The sequence below is a fragment of the Sorghum bicolor genome, chromosome 3 (assembly GCF_000003195.3).
Source record: "Sorghum bicolor cultivar BTx623 chromosome 3, Sorghum_bicolor_NCBIv3, whole genome shotgun sequence".
Taxonomy (NCBI): Eukaryota; Viridiplantae; Streptophyta; class Magnoliopsida; order Poales; family Poaceae; genus Sorghum; species Sorghum bicolor.
Window position 1 is genome coordinate 51,661,910 of NC_012872.2, and position 23,871 is coordinate 51,685,780.

Below are 23,871 nucleotides of genomic sequence, written 5' to 3' on the forward strand. Positions count from 1 at the left end.
GACTTGAGCAAACCGCCAACTTTGCTCCTCATTTCTCGGCAACTTTCTGCAATTTAGTTTTGTTTTTTTCCTGTTGTAGCTGTTGTCCTCATTACTAACTTTTTTTAGAATTACACATACACTTATAATGTACGCATACTCATCCCTATGAGCACACGTACGTAAACCCTACCCTATAAACACCTCCGAAGTACTGAGCACCAACGATATGATGTGTCCAAATAATCAATTGTGAGATTTCTATCTAGAAATCCAATTCTCTTACCCTTTTTCCTTATACCAGTAAATAAATGCCCTTGCGTTGTCGCGAGCAAAAAAAACTACATTACCCTAGTTTTTTCACATGAGGGCTCCTTTGGAGGTACGGGCCAGAGCCAGACTAGCCCGGGGTACCGACGCAACCATTCCCCCGTCCCCTGTCTGCGTTTGGTACCGCTAGTTTGCGGTGTGCTGCTGTTGCTGCAATGTCCTCCTGGTTAATGTGCTTTGTGGTAAACAACCAAGCAGGTTGCCGACACCTGCGGCTAATTATTTACTTTTCGAGCACAAAAAGAACAATGACCAACTGAATCCTGCATGCAAGAAAATAAAAGTAGGCACTCTTGTTCGCTGGTATGAAAAGTCATGACTAAAAATACTGTTCGCTGATTTGTCGTGAGAGAAAAACACTGTAGAAAAAATACGGCTTATAAGACAAGCGAATGGGCAGAAAAAGTATCTGCATGTCTCAAAATAATTCCAAACTTACAAAATTCAAAGAACAATAAAAGCAAACATTTGATGAATATTTAGTAAATTAACCTACTTTACAATCTCATATCAATGCTATTAATGCATCTAAAATTAGTTCAATCACTTCCAAAAGTTCAAGTAAAAATATGAGGTCGACAAACACTGAACACCATCTCCACCCGTCTTTAGTCATCGACAATTCGACATAGATACACAAGTCCTTTCCTGCAAGAAAGCAATGTTATTGAAAATAAAAGTCTTATTGTTGTAAATAAAATTTAAAGACAAGAAGCTTAATTATCCTTAATCACTAGTTGCCACAACAAAATCCTACCAGAAATATACAGCACCAGAATATGACGCTTTATTTTTTTTTCAGGAAAGCCAAGCCACATTATCCATAATCCAAAACAAAAATCTTTAGCTTATTGGATCACTGACTTGAATGTCTGAAGACATAACTGGAGGCACCACAATACCCCCCTGACACCAGTTTATTAGCATCACATCTCTCAGGTCTAGATTCAAGCAATTTAGGCCTAGCTTAAACAAGCATGGTCTGGTTCTCATCTAGTGTTATAGTCAAATGTAAATAAGATCTCTCCAAAAACTGAACCTAATTCAGAATACACAGTTGACTAAATGTGATTGAAGCCTACATGTTTGCATGCTTAAATTTCAGAAGCAGCCTTGCTAATACATGCATGAATGAATACTCTAAATAGCACCTGAAAAGCATTAATTAAGCTATTGCATTTTAGGCTTTCAGTTGATTATTCTCCAGCTAAGGGAACCCAAAGTTTACTAATGGGGTACCATAAAATAGGAGCATCAACAGAACCAAACAATGAAGGTAATTATCTTTCTACTCCAGATGATGATGTCTGACCAGAATTACAAGAATCAAATGACAATACTAACTTTATCTAATTCTCAGGTTTGCACACTGCAGAAATGTGCATTGTGGAAATAAATAAAGACAACTAGAATCACCTTTCCACTTGACAAGTGCTCCAACCTTGCTAATGCAAATCTAGTTCTGCCTGTTGATGTGACTGCACAACCTGCAAAGAGCATGATGTGTGGTTGGAACTAAAATCAAAGCATTAATCTCTATGCAGGACAGGGTTTGCATGACACCTAGTACTAAGGAACATACACCAGGTGCTATGCAAAACCAAGAATTAAGATTTTCAATCAGATTACTGGATTGCTTTGCCCTACAGCCTACACCACTAGAGATCTGAAACTCTGCACTACAGAACCTAATCCGAGTAGAGCTTTGCTTCTATTAAGTTGACAGAACCATAAACAAAAAAAAAGATTTTTAATTGTTCATATCCTCTTGGAAATAGAGTCCAAATCAATTAGCAAAGTTAAGCTGATTTCATGTGTTCCACAGTCTAATTTAACTACAATCTCCAAACATCCTAAAAAAAAATATAAAAGCATATTTCAACTTCAAGTTAACCTCAAGTTGCGTCGAGGTGGCGTTTCATCTCTACAATCATACTAAAAGTTTAAGCTTAGGATAGATCCATAATTCTGACAGCAAATCTGATAGAACAAAACCTCAAGTTCACCTCGGAGGCTAGGACATATAACATAGCCACTATGAGTGGTTTAAGGATTGTTGTGATCCCAGGATGAACTAGAAACAAAAGCCCCCCAAAAGATCTCAACGAAACAAGCAAGTCCTTTTTTTGTTAATAGAAAAAACTTAATAGAAGCAGCACATGATCCGCTCAATGTGGTTGCTAACAGTGGATATCGCTATCTTGTCATATGAGACTTGCAGATCTCACTTACAAAACTACAAGCAGGAAATGACAAGTTCACTTTAGGAAGATTGTATCAGGTAGGCATCTTTTCTTTTCAATGCTACCTTTCTTTTCTTCCATAGCATATACAGTTCCACATGTACATTCAGTTGCTAATTGCTACGTTAAAGATGAACCAACACATAATGTGACATCAAGTTGTTTACAATAGTGAATAGTGCAAGCATATTAACCATATATAGGGCATGCACCACCTTCTGTTTATTTCAAACAGAGAAAACGGATGGACAAGTATCAGATGCACCGACAATTACGGACCAACACATATCAGCACTTAACATCTAACATTTTCTCTTGGTATAATAACAAACTTGTATTTAAAACTATTTTTCGAAGATGCAGACTTCTGACAGTATACAGATCCGACAACGGCAAGAAAGTCCGGCGCAGGCCCATTCACAGAAAAACACAAGGAAAAGCTTCAGGCCAGTCAGTGGCTTAGCTCTTCAACTTGAACCGTGTCATGCTGTCATCCTATCCTATCATGTCCATCTCTGAATTCTGATCAGCATGCAGTAATAAACAATAATAATGCACAACTAAAACTCTCTTGTTATTCCTGTGGTCCCGCATGATCATAGCGGAGAATTTGCCAGAGAACTCGTCTAGGAACAGCCTTGAGAGGATGACGTTGTCGGAAGGTTAGCAAAGCACACAAACAATTACTACTGTTAGAGTATGAGTGATTCAGGCCCATGTGGCTTGGCCCATGAGGCCCATGTATGCAACAATATGGCCACCCTGGTTAGGGATGGCCCAGGAATGGAAAATCAGTTGTCCAACATGGTATCCAGCTAGGGTTCTCTCCTTCCCTCCCTCCCAGCCACCAGCCGCCGCCGCCGGCAGGAAAGCCGCCGCCGGCCATGGCTGCTCCTCCCCCTCCTCCTCCTTCCTCCCCAACCTATTTTCATTTCTTCCCTCCCCTGTCCAGCTCCTCCTGGGCGCAGATCGCAGCTGCTCCCTCCACAGTCCGCCCGGATGCGCTGGCCCGCGCCGCTGGCCATGCAGCGTCCGCGTCCGCCGACCACGCCGCGACGCGCGCCAGGCCACCCGCGACGCCGCCCGCAGGCCAGGCCGCACACGCGCCCGCAGACCAGGCCGCGCCCGCGCCCGCCGGCCAGGCCGCGCACGTGCCCCTGCTCATGGCCGCGGGGACGCCCGCCGCGCCTGGCGCCGGCGCTGATGCCGGGAACGAGGAGGTTGCCCTGCCAACCGCGCCCGCGCCAGGCGCTCGCCCGCCATGGGGTGCACCTGCCCGTCCGCAGGGGGCTGCTCCACCCAGCGCCGCCGCCGCCGCCTCCCTCCTCCTGGCCGCGGCTGCCGTTCTCCCTCCTCCTCCCTCGCTGCGCGCAGGCACGGCCCCCGGCGCAGTCAGTCCTGGCGCGAGCGCGGGCCCAGCGCGCCCTCCAGGCATAGGTGCGGGTGCTCCAGCCCAGCGGCATCTCCGCCACGGCGCGAACGTCGCACCGCCCCCTGTGCCGCCTGATTCTCGACTACACGCAGCGGGCACGGGCGCGCCCCTACCTGGCGATGCTGCCTTCGCCCTCGCCACCGCCCTCATCGCCGCCCGGGCTGAGCGAGGGTTGGGGGGGCCGCCTGACGCGTGCCTGGGCACCGGCGTGCCCCTCCCTGGCGCGGCCTCCGCCCTCGCCGCCACCCACATCGCCGCCCGGGCTTCTCCTCTTGGCCCTCCTCCCTCCGAGCCGAGTGGGGGTTGGGGGGGCCGCGGTGGCCGCCATCGCCGCCAAAGTAGAAGCGGTGAGCTTCGCCAGCCGGAGGCCATGCTCGGAGGTGCTCCTCTGGTGTTTCCCTCCGCACCCCTGTGGCCTCCACCTCCCGGCACCTTGCATTCACCTCCCGGCACCTTGCGTGGGCCTGTCGGTTGGGACCCGGCGGCCTGGGCATCTTTCCACACCCATGGCCGCGGGCCATGTGGCCTCTCCAGGCTCCCAGAGGTGCGCTTCTTCGCCCGGCGGCGGCCATGCTCGCTTGTGCCCCTCTGGGGTCTCTCTCCGCGTCTCCGGGGGCTCCACCTACCGGCGTCTCACTCGGGCCTGTCGGTTGGGACCCGACGGCCTTGGCCACCTCTTTCAGCGCCATGACTCCGACACCTCTTGTCGGGCCACACTGGGTCGCCGACTCGGGAGCCACTTACCACACCACTCCCGACCCGGGTATCCTCTCCTCCGTTCAACCGCCTTCTTCCTCTCATCCTTCGTCCATCATGGTCGCCAATGGCTCGTGTCTTCCTGTCACATCTGTGGGTACTGCTGGTGCTCATGGCTCCTTTCGCCTTCCTGACGTCCTTGTTGCCCCTTCTATGGTTCACAACCTTCTTTCTATTCGTCGGTTTACAGCTGACAATTCTTGTTCTGTTGAGTTTGACTCTTCTGGTCTTACTGTGAGGGATTTGGCTTCCCGGCGGCCTCTTCTTCGTTGCGACAGCACGGGCCCCCTTTACACCCTTCAGTTTCCGCCCTCTGCGTCCTCTTCCTCGCCTCCTGTTTTGTCAGCTGCCTTTGCCACCACACCTTCCTCCACTACTTGGCATTGTCGTCTCGGCCATCCTGGTCGTGATGCTTTGACGCAGCTGAGTCGTAGTTCCGACATTCGGTGCCCTCGGGCTCACGATGAGCACCTGTGTCATGCGTGCCAACTGGACCGTCATGTTCGTCTTCCCTTTTATTCTTCTTCCCGTACCACTCGTGTGTTTGATCTGATTCACTGCGACCTTTGGACCTCTCCTGTCCTCAGTATTTCTGGCTACAAATACTATCTTGTGGTGGTCGATGATTTCTCTCACTATTCGTGGACTTTTCCCTTACGTGTGAAGTCTGAGGCTTTCCCCACCCTTCTGCACTTCTTCGCCTGGGTGTCTACTTAGTTCGGTCTTACCATCAAGGCTGTTCAGTGTGACAATGGTCGGGAGTTCGATAACTCCACCTCTCGTACCTTCTTTCTCTCTCACGGTGTCCAGTTGCGCATGTCTTGTCCGTATACCTCCTCTCAAAACGGCAAGGCTGAGCGCATGATTCGCACCACCAACGACACCGTGCGCACCCTTCTGCTTCCTGCTCGCTTCTGGGCTGAGAGCTTGCACACCTCCACTTACCTCCTTAACCGCCTTCCTTCCGCTGCCTGCCCAGCTCCTACGCCACACCACGCTCTCTTCGGTACCCCTCCTCGCTACGATCACCTTCGTGTCTTTGGGTGTGCGTGTTACCCGAACACCACTGCTACCGCTCCTCACAAGCTGGCTCCCCGTTCGACTCTCTGTGTCTTTCTTGGGTACTCCTCGGATCACAAGGGGTACCGATGCTACGATCTTACCTCTCGTCGAGTCCTCATCTCTCGTCATGTGGTGTTCGATGAGTCTGTCTTTCCCTTCTCCACCACCACCACCGCCTCTGCTTCCACCTCAGAGCTTGACCTCTTCTTTGTGTTTCCCACTGACCCGGTGGTTGAGCCACCTTTGCCGGTGTTTCCTGCAGGTACTGCTCCGCCGCCGGTCGCCTGTGACACCCCGGGGCCGGTACCCTGCCCGGGCCTCGAGGGGCCACCTTCCGGACCGGTCCCTGCGCACGACACGGGTCCAACTCTGGCCCCACCGGCACGCTTCGCCCAGCCGGTGCACGTCTACCAGCGACGTGCCCGACTGGCACCGCTGCCTCCGCCGGCACCGGTGGCCCCCTCTTCGCCGGGTCACCTACACCACCGGCGGCGTCTTCCCCGCCAGCGACACCGACACCGCCTCCACGGCCCCCAGCTGCCCGTGTCGTGACGCCGGTGTACCACCCACCGCTTCTTCACCGACACCCGCGTCATGTTCACCCTATGGTGACGCGACACGCGGCTGGTACACTGCAGCCCCGGGCTCTTGCGGTGATGCCCGGGGACTCGCAGGTCTCCCCGGTACCCTCTTCCGTCCGTGAGGCCTTGCTGGACCCTCACTGGCGCCGCGCGATGGAAGAGGAGTACGCGGCGCTCCTCGCCAACCAGACATGGGATCTGGTGCCACGACCGCCGGGCTCCAACATCGTCACCGGCAAGTGGATCTGGACTCACAAGCGCCGGGCTGACGGTACTCTCGAGCGGTACAAGGCTCGCTGGGTTCTCCGGGGCTTCACTCAGCGCCCCGGTGTCGACTACGACGAGACTTTCAGCCCCGTGGTCAAGCCAGCTACCGTCCGCACGGTCCTCTTGCTGGCCCTCACTCGCGACTGGCCCGTGCATCAGCTGGATGTCAAGAATGCCTTTCTGCATGGCGTTCTTACTGAGCCAGTCTACTGCAGTCAGCCGGTGGGGTTTGTTGACTCTTCTCGTCCCGACATGGTGTGTCGGCTCAACAAGTCTCTCTACGGCCTCAAGCAGGCACCACGGGCGTGGAACCATCGGTTTGCCGCTTTTCTACTGACAGTGGGGTTTGTGGAGGCCAAGTCAGACACTTCTTTGTTCATCTACCACCATGGCGCTGAGATTGCATACCTGCTGCCTCTATGTTGATGACATTGTCCTCACAGCCTCCAGTGAGTCCCTCCTTCGACGGATCATAGCATCACTTCAGCAGCAGTTTGCTATGAAGGATCTGGGTCGGCTCCACCACTTCCTCGGGGTCACTGTTGAGCCTCATCCTGCCGGATTACTCCTTCACCAGCGGCAGTACACTCTTGATATCCTGGAGCGCGCTGGGATGACTGACTGCAAGCCCTGCTCCACTCCGGTTGACACACAGGGCAAGCTATCAGAGGCTGAGGGTACCCCAGTGACAGATCCCACTGCATATCGGAGTCTTGCCGGTGCACTTCAGTACCTCACCTTCACCCGGCCGGACATCACATATGCAGTTCAGCAGATCTGTCTCCATATGCATGATCCTCGGGAGCCACACCTCACCGCTCTCAAGCGGATCCTTCGCTACCTCCGCGGCTCCGTCGACTTCGGTCTCCTCCTTCACCGACAGTCGTCCTCTACCGAGCTCGTCGTCTACACTGACGCCGACTGGGCCGGGTGTCCAGACACTCGTCGCTCCACCTCCGGCTACGCCGTCTTCCTAGGCGGCAACCTGGTGTCCTGGTCGTCCAAGCGCCAGCCGGTCGTCTCTCGCTCCAGTGCCGAGGCGGAGTACCGCGCTGTTGCCAACAGCGTGGCCGAGGCTTCCTGGCTCCGGTAGCTCCTCGCTGAGCTCCACAGCCCTCTCTCCCGGAGCACGCTCGTCTACTACGACAACGTCAGTGCGGTGTACCTCTCCACCAACCCGGTACAGCACCAGAGGACCAAGCATGTGGAGATTGATCTACACTTCGTCCGTGATCGGGTCGCCATCGGCGATGTTCGGGTCCTCCACGTCCCGACCACCTCCCAGTTCGCCGACATCTTCACCAAGGGTCTCCCGTCTTCGACCTTCACCGAGTTCCGCTCCAGCCTCAACATCACTAGTGGCTAGTTGCGTCTGTGGGGGGGCTCATGTGTTGTACTTCTTTTCGTGTCTAGTCTGCAAACTCCGCTGCGCCGGTAGTTCAGACTGCGGGGGGGTGTTAGAGTATGAGTGATTCAGGCCCATGTGGCTTGGCCCATGAGGCCCATGTATGCAACAATATGGCCACCCTGGTTAGGGATGGCCAGGAATGGAAAATCAGTTGTCCAACAACTACTCAAATTGCACACCACACAACATGGGTTTCAGATACATAGTAAGTTATATTTTGTCCTAGTTCTGTCTTCTGAAGTTAGTATTTGTACTTTGAGCTAGTCTGGATCTCTGACTCTGCTCAGTTTCGGTCTTTCCTCTGTTTATTTGCCCCCTCCCCTCTTCTATTTTCTTATCTGCCTGTTGGGTAGTACTACGGTGCATCAGCATCATGTGGTCTGCAGACTGCAAGGGCCTATCTCATCTAGAGATACAACTTCCTTCAACAGGATCAGGTATGGGGACTAGAGAGCAGAAAGCCGAGTCCCGCATGCAATGACAGGAGAGCAGAAAGATCTGGACCAGTAGGAGTCAGAGATTTTTGCAATCCCACAAAACTCTTGAAGAAAATAAGCCTACAAGATTCAGAACTATTCATAACTAACATGAATCAATGGAAAATTAAGCATACGAAGAGAACATTAAGAAGTAAACTGGTAAAATCGTGAGAAAGAAGCCAAAAATGAACTTCATACTTACCTGAGATGGTCAAAGCTTTGCATATAAACAAACTTAATTATCTGTGATGTTATAAAGAGACAATGAACCACAAATACTATAATATGGTTGATAAGCATAACTGAACGAAAACCAATAAATCTATAGCAAAACAAAAATATTACAATGGCAATCATCAAAAGCATGCTCAATTAGGCCCAGCTGACTGGAAAGGCATGCTAGAATGGAATGTGCTATTTTCACAGTCCACGTGATAAGAGAGTAAAAAACAATAATAATTCACCAAATATTGGAAATGCTGCATAAAAATGATCCATATGAGATATAAACCTTCAGCAGAGCAGAGCATTTTGTAGTAGAAAATTTTTAAAAAAGCATGGTTCGATTGTACTGAATTGGCCTAATACCCATGTGATGGCATTTTATAGGGATATTTGTTCACAGGAGAAAACACATCACCATTAAGTGACATAGTACAACAACTTAGTATTATCACAAATATATATAATGGGAAAAGTTATACATGTAAATGTCCAGAACACACCATCCTTCTTCATGGCATTGATGAGCACCATCGACAAGAAGGAATTATTGTAGTAGAAACAGAGCATGACACTGCAGGTACAGAAACCATGTCAAATTGTATATATATAAAAAGAAATCAGAACAGACATGCAGTGGTAACCTGGCGCTGCTCTCCTTGAGCTGATTATTGGTATACGGAGTTTATGAAATGGAAACATCCTGTGTAGTTTATTTCATATCCAAATGAGTGATGCAATAAATCGTAAGAAACATGAAATAAACATGAGTTGTCATGTGCGGTCGCACATATGTCAGGCGCAGGCGCGCCCGCGACATATGCCGCGCGGCTGAGCGTGCTGGGCGCGCAGAGCCAGGGCCCGAAGGGGCAACTTCTAGTGGCTAGAATCAAGGAATAGATTAGCAGGCTGTTTTGGCAATTCCTAGAATTAAGGAGTTTTGGCAATTCCTAGAATTAAGGAGAGTTTCCTTAGATTGGTTGGGCCATTGGCCATATATACATGTAATCAGTAGAGAATGAAGCAAGCAAGAAATTATCCTATTCCTCATCTCTTCTGTTCTGCTAAGCCTGCGGCAGGGGGGCATAACCCCGCCGGAGAAGACGGCCGACGGCTACGCGTAGCCGCGGTCCGGCGAGCCAAGGGTTCGGCGCCCTTGACAACCTGGTATCACGGTCACGTCGATCCTCGCCTTGTCGCTCCGCTCAATCCTCCACAGCAGCCGCCCACCACACTAGCCCACCACCCTCGCCCCATTCTGCCACCAGCTCTACCGCGCTGACGCCAGCCGAGATGACTACCATGAAGGCGGACATGGCCGCCCTGAAGGAAAAGTCAGCCTCCTCGTCGGACAGCGGCGGCCGCTTGGAGGGTACGCGCGATCTTGATCGCCCCCCAAGTTCCAGAAATTGGACTTTCCCCGCTACGACGGCAAGTCTGATCCGATGGCCTTCCTCAACAAGTGCGACTCGTACTTCCGTACTTCCGTCAACAGTGCACCATGGCCGAGGAGCGGGTGTGGATGGCCTCTTACCATCTGGAGGACGTCGCGCAGCTCTGGTACGTCCAACTCTAGGAGGACGAGGGCACACCGACATGGGGGCACTTCAAGGACCTCCTCAACCTGCGATTTGGCCCTCCACTCCGATCGGCTCCCCTGTTCGAGTTGGCGGAGTGCCGGAGGACCGGCACCGTGGAGGAATACTCCAATCGGTTCCAAGCCCTCCTGCCACGTGCGGGTCGCCTGGACGAAGCACAGCGGGTCCAACTCTTCACCGGCGGTCTCCTACCGCCCCTCACCCACGACGTCCGCATCCACAACCCGACGTCGCTAGCGGCCGCCATGAGTCTCGCGCGGCAGGTGGAATTGATGGAGGCTAATCGGCTGGCAACACCTCCTCCCAGGGCGCCCGCGCGGGGTCTCCTTCCAGCGCCCGCCCCCGGGCCGCTCTGCCACCACCCCAGCAGCCATTGGCGCTGACTGCACCCTCGACGACCGCCCAGCCGGCCCGTGGCGACGGCAATCATCGCCGCCTCACTCCAGAGGAGATGGGCGGAACGGCGCCGTCTCGGCCTCTGTTTTAATTGTAACGAGAAATATTCTCGTGGCCACAATCGCTTTTGCAGGCGCATCTTCTTCCTGGACGGCGTCGAGATTGACGACGCCGCGGACGACGCAGGGGCTGCCGAGCCCGACGCCGAGGCGCCTGCTTCTCCCTGCAGGCCGTGGCTGGTGTTCCCGTGGCGGGCACCATGCAGCTCCGCGTGGCCCTCGGCGCCGCAGCCTTCGGCGCCCTCCTCGACTCCGGCAGCACGCACAACTTCATATCGGAGGAGGTGGCGCGGCGCTCGGGTCTTCCTCTTCGCTAACGCCCACGCCTCACCGCCTTGGTCGCGAACGACGAGCGCGCCACCTGTGAGGGCATCATCCACGACGCGCCCTTGCTCATCGATGGCGAGGCGTTCCCAGCCGACCTCTTCGTCATGCCCCTGGCCGGGTACGACGTCGTCCTCGGCACCCGGTGGCTCGGCGCGTTGGGACCCATCGTTTGGGACCTGGAAAGCCGGCGCATGTCCTTCCAGCGACACGGACGCCCAATCTCCTGGACTGGCGTGGCCTGCCCGTCCGTTCCAGTGTTGTGCGCGACTTCGGAGGCCGGACCCCTGCTGGTCGCGCTGCTGCATGTGTTCGGGGGGCTCTTCGCGGACCCCGTTGGTCTGCCCCCCAAGCGCTCCGACCCTACCAACTTCTAGTGGCTAGAATCAAGGAATAGATTAGCAGGCTGTTTTGGCAATTCCTAGAATTAAGGAGTTTTGGCAATTCCTAGAATTAAGGAGAGTTTCCTTATATTGGTTGGGCCATTGGCCATATATACATGTAATCAGTAGAGAATGAAGCAAGCAAGAAATTATCCTATTCCTACTCTCTTCTGTTTTGCTAAGCCTGCGGCAGGGGGGCATAACCCCGCCGGAGAAGACGGCCGACGGCTACGAACTGCGTAGCCGCGGTCCGGCGAGCCAAGGGTTCGGCGCCCTTGACATGAGTATTCAAATATTGTCATTTGGACTAGCAGAATCAGGTATATACATCACATAGAAAGAATGGTGTGACATCAATGATTGTATTACTATATCTTTTCTTTAGAGCAGACAACAATGACCACATATACTGCCTGTTTTTACTATGAAAAGCAAATGCTTCACACATGATCATCTACTTGAACATTCATAGACCCATTTCCTTACATTTTCTATTGGTGATCTAGAAAGAAAAAATCTCAAATTTCATCAATAGATCATCTATAAGTCTTCCAAATCGATACCACCGCTGCAGCTGATTACAGGAAGGCTCGTCAGCCATTGGTGCCGGATCCCACTGGGACTGGGGGAGATGACTGTTACACGACTGCATGGCTTTGTCGTTTCCCTCCTGCTCTCCGTCTCTTCCCTGATTTTCCTTGATTTGGCTGCACATTGGGGGTGCCTATGAAACCAGGACTGCCTCATCACCAGAGCAACACCTTAAAAGCAATACCTGCAAACTATAAAGATATCTCCACAAGAATATGCAGCAATTGTTTTTTGACAAAATAGCTGTAGTATGCTGTAGAAAATGAAAAGCCAATATACAGATAGATTGAATGCGGAATAAAATCTTAAAGTCAATGTTTTGATGACTACATATTTCATACTTAAAAAGCTAAAAACAAATCGAATTGCATATTAGTCTTAGAATTAATGTTTTCGCAATTGTAGTATCGTTTACTATAAAACTGAATTTGGTGAAAATTAAATTGCAGATTAATGACACCAATAGAAATGTAAAGTATTGGAATTGAACCATATAAAAAGTTATCAATAAGATAAAAAACAAGGATACTTATGAAATTCCATGAGAAAACTATTTTTTTTAAAAAAAAAGAATTATTTTATCATTCTAAAGATATAAAACTAATTGCAATAAGAAGATAACATGTCCTAAAGTTGCTACTTATAATATAACAAAATCTAAATAAGATGAATTGGCATTAAAAGAGTTATTACTCATGACATATCAAAACCTAATAAGATAGATTGGCATTGGAACGCATAAGATAGATGGGTTTTGGAAGACAACTCGGATGAGGCGCTGTTAGAAAAGCCGGACCAGCATAGAGCGAGTCCTCGGGCTCCGATTCAGAGCCCGAATCCTCTGACAAGAACTCATACCTTGGCTTCTTGAAGGAGTTGTCAGCCGACGACACTCCACAGTCGACTCCAATGCGCTTGACAGGGAGATTGGTCGTGGATGATCCAATGGCAAGATTGGCCGTGGGCGCTGGTACAGTAGCCGATACTGTACTGGCAGTAGCCAGTAGCTTATCTCTAACCCAATTCTCACTGAGAGATGCACGTCCCGGAATCTTGCCTGTTGTTTTGATCTTGGTGGGCAGTGCGGCGAGCGCTGATTTGTCTCTGATCCAACTTCCGCTGGCGGATGCGCGGCCTGGCACGGAGGGAAAAGCAGCGGTGCTCACCAGTCGGCGAGTCGCCGGTGGGGTTGGCAACAAACCCGGCGAGGTGGAGCTCAGCAGCGAAGCAGGGGTACGGAAGGGTCGGCTGCAAGCGGCTGGTGGTGATGGTGTTGGAACCAAACCCTGCGAGATAGGATTCAGCGGCGGCGGAGCAATCGCGGATTCGGCCATGTGTACGGCGGGGTCGCAAACGAGAACCAAAGAAAAAGAAACCGGAGGAACAAGAACAGATGCGAACCGAAAGGAACGAGAACAGATGCGAACCGAAGGAACAAGAACAGATGCGGACCTTCAACGATTTCCGCCGGGTCGGTGGACGTCGGCGTCGGCGACTCGGCGAGATGGCGAGTTGGCGCGGGAGCAAAAATCGAAGGAAGCTGAGGACTCGCCGAGATTGCGGAGAGTCGAAGACGGCGACGGGTGGGATCAGGGGTCTGGCAGGTGGGCCTTTGTACGTATAATATACAGGTAGATCCGTATCCCCTACGTTTTTTTTAGAAACCGTATCCCTTACTATAAGGCGGTATCCTTAAAAAAATACTATACGGCGGCGGTATGATACTTGATACGTGGTCTGGGCCGCGGCCCAACTCGAGACGCGTCTTCATTGAGTCGGTGGCCGGCCCAGCCCACTAAACTGGCTCCAATATGCGCTCCCCTCTTGGCTTTCCATTGCCAGCGCCAGCAGGAGGAAGGCAGCTGCAGCCTGCAGCAGAGCAGACCAACCGCCAATCGTGTGACGCCCCCCCTGCTGCTGTTCAACCCTCCCCTTCCCCAGTCCGCGGCCGCCCAGCCACCGCCGCCGCCACCACGGCTCCTCGATCAGGGTCTTCCCTCCTCTTCGCCCTTCGCCCCCCGCAAGTCCCGCGCGATTGATGAGTATTTTTCTCCCCGTCCCTTGGAGCGACTCGGTGGATGCGAGGGACCTGCCCGCGCTCGACCCGCCTTCGCCGCTATCTCGCCGCCTCGCCGCCGCCCGGCGGGCAGCCTCCTGCTCTCACCTTCCTTCCCCGGAGCTAGCCGCAGGCCCATGGGCTAGCGACTCACGTTTCGCCCTCCTGCGATCGCGAGCGGAGGCGCGGCCTGCGGGATCCGCCCGTCTCCTCCTCGCGCTCTCGGAATAATCCAAATAACTCCTTGGTCTCGATCCTCGGAGTTGCTGGCCTGCGTGTAGATCGCCTCCTGCTGATGCGAGTGTTGTGCTTTCCAGTAACAAGAGTGTACAGTTGTTGTTGCGTCTTGGGGATGTGAATCCTGTCCTCGGTGGGGATCCAGCTCACGCTAGATTTTTCCCCCCTTTTGCTTTGCACTTTTTCATCACTCGGGAGGGGAAAGATTGGGTTCCTGGGTGATTAACACTCAATCGCTGTGCAGGAGGATTCTACCTTATCTTCTAATTGCTGTTTCCGTACTCCTAATGCAAGTAGTGGGGAGGCAAAGTAACGATTGTATTGCCGGTTTTGGGGACATATTCTTGGGGATATTCCACCCTGTACAAAGATATCCCTTACCCTTAGTTTAGTTTGATGCTCAAATCATTAGTGGTGGGGAGTGCACATATCACAAATCCTGATTATACTCGGCCATTCGAGTTATGGGTTCCTCACAAGAATCCACCTTCTCCTCGGCCTCAGCGGCTGCACAAGTGAATGCTTCCGCTCTCGACTTGCTACCGGTCTATGCCAAGGAGCTTATTGCTGGCGGCGCTGCTGGTGCATTTGCAAAGACTGCGGTAGCACCACTGGAGAGGGTCAAGATCTTATTGCAGGTCCCCAACTGCCCATTCTATCAATTTCAGTGTGTGTGTGGGGTGATTGTGTTGATGTTTTAGCTCACTTGCTGCACATTTTCTGTTTGCTTTGTAGACAAGAACTGAAGGTTTCCAGTCCCTTGGGATCCTCCAGTCCTTGAGGAAGCTGTGGCAGTACGAGGGAATTCGAGGCTTCTACAAGTGAGTACCATGGTAGAGATCCCTCAGGCTTTTTTACTGCTGAAATAAGTATAGTGATCTGAATCCACTGTTACTATCCATGCAGAGGGAACGGTGCAAGCGTGCTTCGGATTGTTCCATATGCAGCATTACATTACATGACATATGAACAGTACAGGTGCTGGATATTGAACAATTTTGCTCCATCAATAGGTACAGGGCCTGTCGTTGATCTTTTAGCGGGCTCTGCTGCTGGTGGTACTGCAGTTTTGTGTACATACCCATTAGACTTGGCTAGGACCAAGCTGGCATACCAGGTATTGTACTACCATGTTCACTGATGCATATTTTTTTTTTCCATTTTGTTCCTTTGATTGTAGTGAAGAGTCTCCATCAATAGATGTATGGCTGGAACAACTCTCTGAGCAAATATTAGTTGTTGTTTTTTTTCATTTTGTTCCTTTGATTGTAGTGAAGAGTCTCCATCAATAGATGTATTGCTGGAACAACTCTCTGAGCAAATATTAGTAGTTTTTTTTTTTTTCATTTTGTTCCTTTGATTGTAGTGAAGAGTCTCCATCAATAGATGTATTGCTGGAACAACTCTGAGCAAGTATTAGATGTTTACACCATGTCAGCTTTTGATCAAATATTAGTTGTTTACACCATGTCAGCTTTTGATGTATTGTTATTACAAATGTTGGCTCAAGGCTGTTAACACTAATTTCTTCATGGTTGCTCCAAGGTTTCAAATGTTGGCCAGCCTGGCAATGCTTTTGGAAATTCTGGTCAACAACAAACATATAATGGCATAAAGGATGTCTTCAAGACTGTTTACAAGGAAGGAGGCGCACGATCTTTATATCGTGGAGTAGGTATGTCTTATCCTCTCAGTCTCATTTCATTCGCTTGGATTTGTAGTATCGTTTATGGCCCATCAGTGTGAGGCTAGCAATTTATTCTGTTTCTTTCCAGCGTTGCCATGCCAGCTAATGTTCCGCACTTGCACACCTTTGTTTCTAATGTAACATGATGCTAGGTTGATACCAAATATGTATATTCTGTTCTTTCTTGGTTTTCCTGAAAACATGATGGCACTATTGTTAGTTAGTTTAAATCCCTAGGACTGGTTCCATGGTGACCAGAAACACTATTGCCAGGGATATATTAGTTTAACATGAGTTACCATATGAATATCGTGAAATTTGTAGTTTAAATTACATTACTTGAGATGTCTGTATTATTTATTTAGGTTTATATTATTACAACACACGAGAGGAGGGTTCAAGATTCTTTTAATCAATTACAGGCCCAACTCTTATTGGTATTCTTCCATACGCCGGCTTAAAATTTTACATATACGAAGATCTGAAATCTCAAGTTCCAGAAGATTACAAGAATTCTGTTATATTGAAGCTCTCTTGCGGAGCTTTAGCTGGTCTATTTGGACAAACGCTCACTTATCCACTGGATGTTGTCCGAAGACAAATGCAGGTACATTTCTTGTCTTCCATGCATTGATAATCTGCTAAATCTTATCTGTGATGCCTACGGTCACCACTCACAAGACTTCCTTTCTTCAGGTTCAGAGCAAGCAGCCTCAAAATTCAAGTGATGGCTTCCGTATAAGAGGAACTTTCCAGGGTCTCTTATTGATCATTCATTGCCAAGGGTGGAGACAACTCTTTGCTGGTTTGAGCCTTAACTATGTCAAGGTAATAAGCCAGGACAAAATTAAAGAAAGGCAAAATTTGAAAAATGAGAATCAGTATTGCAAAATGTGTGGCATGGAAAAATAACTTACTCTGTTGGGTTGCTCCATCTTTTCCTTTGCTTAGTTACAATTATTACTCATATTGTGTTGCTCCTTGTTTTCTTTTTTCTTAGTTGCAATTGTTAGACATCTACAACTGGGATGTTCATTTTTTACAATAATGTCAATTTCAAGTTTTATTTCTTGACACATGGACTTTTCAGGTTGTCCCTTCAGTAGCTATCGGCTTCACAACATATGACATGATGAAGACATTGCTAGGGGTTCCTCCTAGAGAGAGAGTCCATGCGTCAGGTGGTAACAAATGAAGCAATATTGGCCATCCTTGTGTTATGACTGAAGAAAATCTAGGCTGTCGCATTGTTATTCTTGTTATGAATCCTATTGCTATCACCCTATGTTGCATATGATGGAGAGTATTGTATATTGGTCAAATAGTTCTGTGTCTGTAACCGTCGGTCGAGTTGCTTGTACCATCCATTATGCTACTTGTAATTTGTAATCATGAATACAATGATGGTACCAGAGTTGCCCTACATTAACAATATTAGTAGTGCCCTTATTGGAGATTCTGGTGTTTATGTCATCAAATGTGCCTGAAGATATTTTATATATCAAATGTTAGCAAAGACGAAGATGAAGCCTTGATGGTTTCTATCAATAGAATCTCCAACATTTCATGAGCTTGTTTTTTTAGCTTATCTATTGAATCTATCAGCTATTTAGCAGTATTTTTCTCCCACAACAAATCAGCTTGGTCTAACAAAATCACCTTTTATCTTTGAGACTACTCATTGGCCCCCTTTCTTTGTAAAAATAAACTCTTCTCATGCAACTTGATTACAAATAGAACCAACCTCAACAAATATGGAAAATTGCTGCCTGAGTTGAGCTAAAATTTTGTTCAGCATTAGCAAAATTGGTTCTCACATGTTTATACAAGGCTTCACACACACACACACTGTATTATCTTAACCAAAAATAAACCAATTGTGTTCACATAAATTAAATCAATCCACAAGGGTGACAATAATTACATCATATAAAATGTAGCCATTGCCCCATCATCACAGATGATAGTAAAAATCAATAGAGATTTTTCTTAAGATAAGAGAACACAACCGCAGACTGTACACCACCCAGGCACCCACAATCCCATGCACTCCCCATGTAATTTCCAAGTCCAATATCACAAAACCAGAAATCCACAGCTGATCTGCAATCAGTTAATCTTTCTTCTTGTTGCCCGGGGAGCAGAACCTCTCAAACAGCATGGCGAAGAACCCAGCGAAATCGAGCCGCTTCTTCGGGTCATCTTTCTCCACCTCCCCCCTGTTTGTTTCTTCAGGCTTGTCTCCTGCAGCTGAAGTTTCAGCAGCAGCAGCAGTCTCAACTGGAATTTCAGTTTCAGTTTCAGCTGCTGGGGCTGCCTGCTGCTGCAAAGCTGTGGCGACAGCCTGAATCTCTTCTACTGCTTGCTCCAACACATTAGGTTCTTCAGTCTTGTCAGCAGAGGCACTCTCATCGACGCTCTGCGCCACCTCGCCTTCTTCTGCCTTCTCTTCAGACTCAGGTTCTTTATCTTTGCCTGTTCAAGGTAAGGATGATGCAAATGTTTAAAGATCAAGGCTGTGAATGGGCAGGAGTCACCAATGAAATCCCCAGAAACAATGCATTTCTTACCATGTCTCCGCAGATGGAGAGCATCAGCAAGGCTCTTCACCTCGTCCTTGACCTTTTCCACCACTTCTGGGTGGCTCTTCACCTTGTCCATCACTGCACTGACCTTTTCCATCACTTCTGGGTGGCTCTTCACCTTGTCCATCACTGAACTGAAAGCATCCATGTCCTTGTTTCCCTGTTCTTCGCTTCCTTGCTCTACAGTATCGACATGGATTCTTCTCAGAGAAAATAATTTTGTTTCAATGCAAAAAGAAATAGAAGGAAAAAAAAAGGGACCTAATTTAGATGGTTCACTCAGAGGCATACAGAAGTTTGGGTGCAATAGCTTCTTAAAAGTCAGCAAATGGGGGTGGGCGCAGTTGAATTCAGGCATCACCACAGGAAATACTGACAGGATTGCACTAATAATGACGATAATTTACGGTGACCTAGATCCACTAGCTAATAATGACGAAAAACAGTGGGGGGGGGGGGGGGGGGGGATTATCTGCTGACTGATCAATTCGACTTCGACTGGAAAGGATTCTTCACACAACAGACAAGATGCCAAATCCCCATACAAAAACGTGCAGACAAAACGAAGAAAGGGCAAAGCCTGCGATTTGTTGAATCGAAACTTACAGAGTGAAGAAGAGGCCCTTACAAGCTGAACCAGATTGCAGATTTGTTGAAGGACAGTGAAGTAAGCAAATATAAGTGGGGAAAGCTTAACTGACGAAAACTGAGAGGGGAAGTGCTTTTCGGTGTGAAGCTATAGAACCGTGGCCCGTGGTATGTTGGCTCTAACTGAGCCCCTTGATATGGGCTAATGACAAATGTTTTATGTGTTATATACACAGATAAAGCTTAACTGGAGCACCATGCATAATAATACTACATGGTAGGACACAGTGCAGGAGAGTGACAGCGAAATGGACGCAGGCAAACTGCAGGCATTCATGGTGGTTGGTCGAGGATGATCCTGCTGCATCGTGGCTTGCACGGCGCAGCAGGCAGCAGCCTGTGTCATACAGAGTGTCACTTGATGCAGCTGGGTCAATCAAACCCTACTTTAATTATTCTCAAACAGTGCTTTAATTTTATTCCCTATACTTGCCAGCATTGATCCTGGAAGCGATATATACTAGGAAATAACAGTTGGATTCTTTGTTGTCTGCAGCTTTAGTTTGTGAATTCTGGGTGGACAAATGGAGTTGGATTATGGGATTTGGTTTGTCTGGTACGCATGTCGTATTAGGGTCAACTAATAACGATCTGGCACATGCAGGTCCGCTAAGAGGACAAAGGAACATGGTGCTTGAGCTGTAACTGTCTGTCCAAAAAAAAAGATAATTGCTGTATTCATCTCACAATGATCTCTGATTGGATAGTTTCTTTGCTTCATCTTTTTTAAGATTATTAGGAATGGTTCATGGACAAAAAAAAATCTGGAAAATGGTATCAGGTACACCTTCAATCAGACGATCACACATGCCCAACATCCTAAGAGAATCATTGTGAGAAAGTTGCTTTTACTTGGAAGTAAAGCTAAGAAACCCTATAGGCCAGGAGACATAATCCAAGGAGGGTAGTCCGCTTCGAAAATGAAGTATGAAATGTTCATAAGCGCGACTGCGCGAGGCATTTTTTTCTTTGCCACTTTCTAACTTTTATTTACCCCAGATAATTACATTGTTTAGCGCATCATCTAGAATATGGCTTGGCATCATTAGAGAAAAGTTGGCTTATTTTCTACATGATGTGTGATTTTTCTTCAAAAGGACGTCAGAAGCGTTGCTGCAAGTTTTATTACAAGGACAAATAAAAAAGCACAAGTCCTCGCCTAGTTTTGGTTTTAGTGAAAACCAGATCCAAAGAAAACCACACAACTAGGGTACAACCACCAAACAACTCCGGTACCAAGATCTACCCAAACAACATCAAGTGTGATATTTCTGTTGCAGAAGTGCAGATGATTTGTTTCACTGTCATGATACAAATCGACCTACTCCAATATCATAAAATCAAATCGACCCTTCTTCATGCACCAGTGTTACATCACTGCTTACTTAATCACATAGCTCGTGGGTATCTTATCTTATCTATAACTCTTATAATCCTAAACCCCACTAAACTATTTCTCTAAGCATGCAAGCTATCCACCTAAGCAATGCACTACCATATTCAATTAAAATCCACTAAGTAAAACCTCAATAACTATTTATCTCAACATGCAATGCACTACCATATATACAATTAAAATCTAATAGCACACATGACAACTGTAGTGTCCATATCAGCAAAACAAATAAGTATAGCCAACATCATCATACTACATAATCCATTAATCCACAATTCCCGCAGCAACGCGCGGGGTATGCTCCTAGTTTACAGGAGTCAGGCAGGACTTGTTCTGCATCCATGCAGAGTTGAGTCATGTGTGGGGACTAAACTATTTCTCTAAGCATGCAAGGTATCCACCTAAGCAATGCACTACCATATTCGATTAAAATCCACTAAGTAAAATCTCAATAACTATTTATCTCAACATGCAATGCACTACCATATATACAATTAAAATCCAATAGCACACATGACAACTGTAGTGTCCATATCAGCAAAACAAATAAGTATAGCCAACATCATCATACTACATAATCCATTAATCCAGAATTCCCGCAGCAACGCGCGGGGTATGCTCCTAGTACTCTTATAAAGCAAAACCCCACTACCATCCCACTACCTATTTCTTTCAACATGCAAGGTATCCAACTAAGCAATCCACTATTACACATAATTAAAATCTATTAGCTCATGTAATTATAATGTCCACATCAGTAAGTCACCTATTTCTATGAACATGCAAGCTGTTCAACCAAGCAATACACATTCTAACCCTATTTATATTTCTTCTTCATGCCCGCGGCAACACGTGGGGAATCCTCCTAGTTTCCTTTCAAATAGAATCATATCCAAGAAGGTTAGTTCACCTAATTAGGAGAACAGGTTCCAATTGCTTAATGTCCAGATGCATCCATGTTCAAATAACATTTAGAGTGGCATCCTAAGTATGTTACCATAGTCCATAAACATTGGTCTTTGCTTTCTTATATACACACAATGTATAATCGCAGTTTATTGCAGAAGTGTTACTTATGGTCTTATGCATGGATGCCCATACTAAATAAAACATTTTTTGGTAGCATGTAGGGATTGATTGACTTTACAATTTTGTGATCTAATTGGGACCGTGAAAAAATATATATCAAATGCAATCGTTGAACTGCACTAAGAAAAAATGCAGACAAAAGTTACTTTTCGTGAAACAAAACATCACGAGGGCCGTGTGATCAACTCAATGCAAGAAGATTGATGGATTGTTGCAATTTGCAGCCTCTTTTTTTTTTTTCCTTTGAAGCCACTCTAAATGAGTGCGGCTTACCTAGTTCCTTTGAACGGCTGGCGTCGGAATGACTTCCGAGTTCTTCTTTCGCTTGAAGCTTCTCAGTCGCCATTTCGGCATCTATAGATTAATCCCAAACGTCAGGAAAAACATTAATAGTAATATGCAAGGCACGACTGTGTGCTTAAGACAGCCAAATGATGTGTAAGTAATATGCAAGGCACGATCTGGTAATACATTTAAATTCAGCTCTCAAACCTTACGGGAAATAGAATTGCTTCTCTTTGCTGCGCTTTCCAGAATATAGTATATCTGTCGCTTATCAGACCAGCAGTTTTGTTTTCTTGACTTTGACCAAATAAAACGTGTGGCATAAAAATATAGCCTTTCAGGTCCATATCAAAGCAATTTCAAAGCCATTTAGGTAGGCAATTAAAAGTGTATCTGCAACGATCAACCGACTATTTGCCGTGTTATTAACTAACAACGACAGCTTGAAATCCAAACCATTTGGACTTTGTTTTAATCACTAATCAGTGAGCATCCAGACTTGAGAGAGGCTGAACAGGTCAAGGAAGAATAGCTACTGTACTTCTGAAGCTAGCAGTAGATGACATTTCTACAATCTGCATACAAAACTTAGGATAAACATGAGGGCAAATAGCTAACCATTCTTCTTCCCACGGCCATGTTTTCCCTTCTTCTGTGATCCTTCAGAGTCTTTGACTTTCTTTGAGTTCTTCCTCTGAAAGAACATCTTGTTCTTTTTCCTACTCTTACACTGCGGTAATCACATGTAATTAAGGAAAAAGATTAAGCAATCTACCACAGAGATTCAAGGAAGGTAAATGCAAATTTCAGCTACTTTTGAAAACAATCTGCCATGTCAGTATGTTCTGCCTCATCATCAGAAGCTGTGACTTACGTGTTCTAATTCGTGGTGTTTGGCACAAAAAAGGGCCCATAAATGGCTTTCTAGAGGATGATCCCTGTTGTTCTAACCCTCGAACATACGTCAACCCGCTCATTGGCATAGAAATCCAATAGCAAAATCCGAACAAAATGTGTTGAAGCTTGTTGGCAGCAAAGGGGTAAGAGCATAATCACGCAAGGCAGGAGAGAAGATCTAATGCAGTGAATGAATAAGAACAACCTAAACTAGTTTCTGATTAACAAGAACAACCTACTTCAATGACGATCTACTGGCAAAATTAACACCATTCGAGTACACAGCTACATAGCTACCTACCAAAAGGAATGATAGATAACAGAAGCATGCATGTAAATAAAGCATCTGATCGGATTTGCATGCATCTTACCAATCTTCCTTGATATGAAGGGTAGAGTCGTTTCAATAGAGAGAATTGTAGAAGAGGAGGAGTTAAGCGTATTCAGGGGGGACATGTCATGCAACATGGCCCTGCTTTTATGGAGCCAATCTCTAATAGTCGCTGCCACAATTCAAGCATGTCGACTATAGTTGGCCTCCGGTAACCCAATCCGCAACCATGAGCTTCCAATTTTATTTTTTTATTCTGTTTTGCTTCTGTTCAATTTATTATTTTTTTTTAAAAAAAAATTGTTATTGGCCGAACAACAGAAAACAAAACTATCGGTTTCTTTCTGTCCTTCCGATACGGCACTAGACAAGTAGACATGAATATCTTCTTGGTTTGACTTAACCAGCGCAATGATGACACTGCACGCTTCTCTGAGAGGAGGTTGTTGTTGCACATGAAGGTACAAATTGCATTGCAGGCACGTATGTACAAACTTTTTTTTTTGATTCACAAGAACTAGTTTTAAACCGGATCTGAAGTGTTGCACGT

General features: G+C 47.5%; 3 protein-coding genes across 6 annotated transcripts; 1 reads left to right on the top strand and 2 right to left on the bottom strand.

Moving 5' to 3' along the window:
• On the bottom strand, positions 371 to 13,859 carry LOC110433389. Of its 3 annotated transcripts, none has more exons than XM_021455371.1 (4): positions 13,563 to 13,859; positions 9,263 to 13,396; positions 1,726 to 1,796; positions 371 to 957 (listed from the first exon to the last, which is right to left on the bottom strand). In XM_021455371.1, the coding sequence occupies exon 2, from the start codon at positions 11,442 to 11,444 to the stop codon at positions 10,332 to 10,334; it is 1,113 nt and encodes a 370-aa protein (XP_021311046.1). In that variant the 5' UTR covers positions 11,445 to 13,396; positions 13,563 to 13,859; the 3' UTR covers positions 371 to 957; positions 1,726 to 1,796; positions 9,263 to 10,331. The 3 variants fall into 3 exon arrangements, with proteins under 3 accessions (XP_021311046.1, XP_021311047.1, XP_021311045.1); XM_021455372.1 differs by having other exon boundaries at positions 9,263 to 12,280; positions 12,969 to 13,859; XM_021455370.1 differs by having other exon boundaries at positions 9,263 to 9,333; positions 9,404 to 13,859.
• On the top strand, positions 13,977 to 17,558 carry LOC8078205 (graves disease carrier protein homolog). The gene is made up of 7 exons (XM_002455775.2): positions 13,977 to 15,041; positions 15,139 to 15,224; positions 15,310 to 15,520; positions 15,949 to 16,078; positions 16,513 to 16,697; positions 16,787 to 16,918; positions 17,181 to 17,558. The coding sequence occupies exons 1-7, from the start codon at positions 14,868 to 14,870 to the stop codon at positions 17,283 to 17,285; spliced, it is 1,023 nt and encodes a 340-aa protein (XP_002455820.1). The 5' UTR covers positions 13,977 to 14,867; the 3' UTR covers positions 17,286 to 17,558.
• Positions 17,923 to 23,512, bottom strand: LOC8078620 (eukaryotic translation initiation factor 5B). Of its 2 annotated transcripts, XM_021455373.1 has the most exons (5): positions 23,362 to 23,512; positions 22,712 to 22,823; positions 22,082 to 22,162; positions 18,661 to 18,855; positions 17,923 to 18,565 (listed from the first exon to the last, which is right to left on the bottom strand). In XM_021455373.1, the coding sequence occupies exons 2-5, from the start codon at positions 22,797 to 22,799 to the stop codon at positions 18,204 to 18,206; spliced, it is 726 nt and encodes a 241-aa protein (XP_021311048.1). In that variant the 5' UTR covers positions 22,800 to 22,823; positions 23,362 to 23,512; the 3' UTR covers positions 17,923 to 18,203. The 2 variants fall into 2 exon arrangements, with proteins under 2 accessions (XP_021311048.1, XP_021311049.1); XM_021455374.1 differs by lacking the exons at positions 22,082 to 22,162; positions 22,712 to 22,823; positions 23,362 to 23,512 and adding an exon at positions 18,937 to 19,128.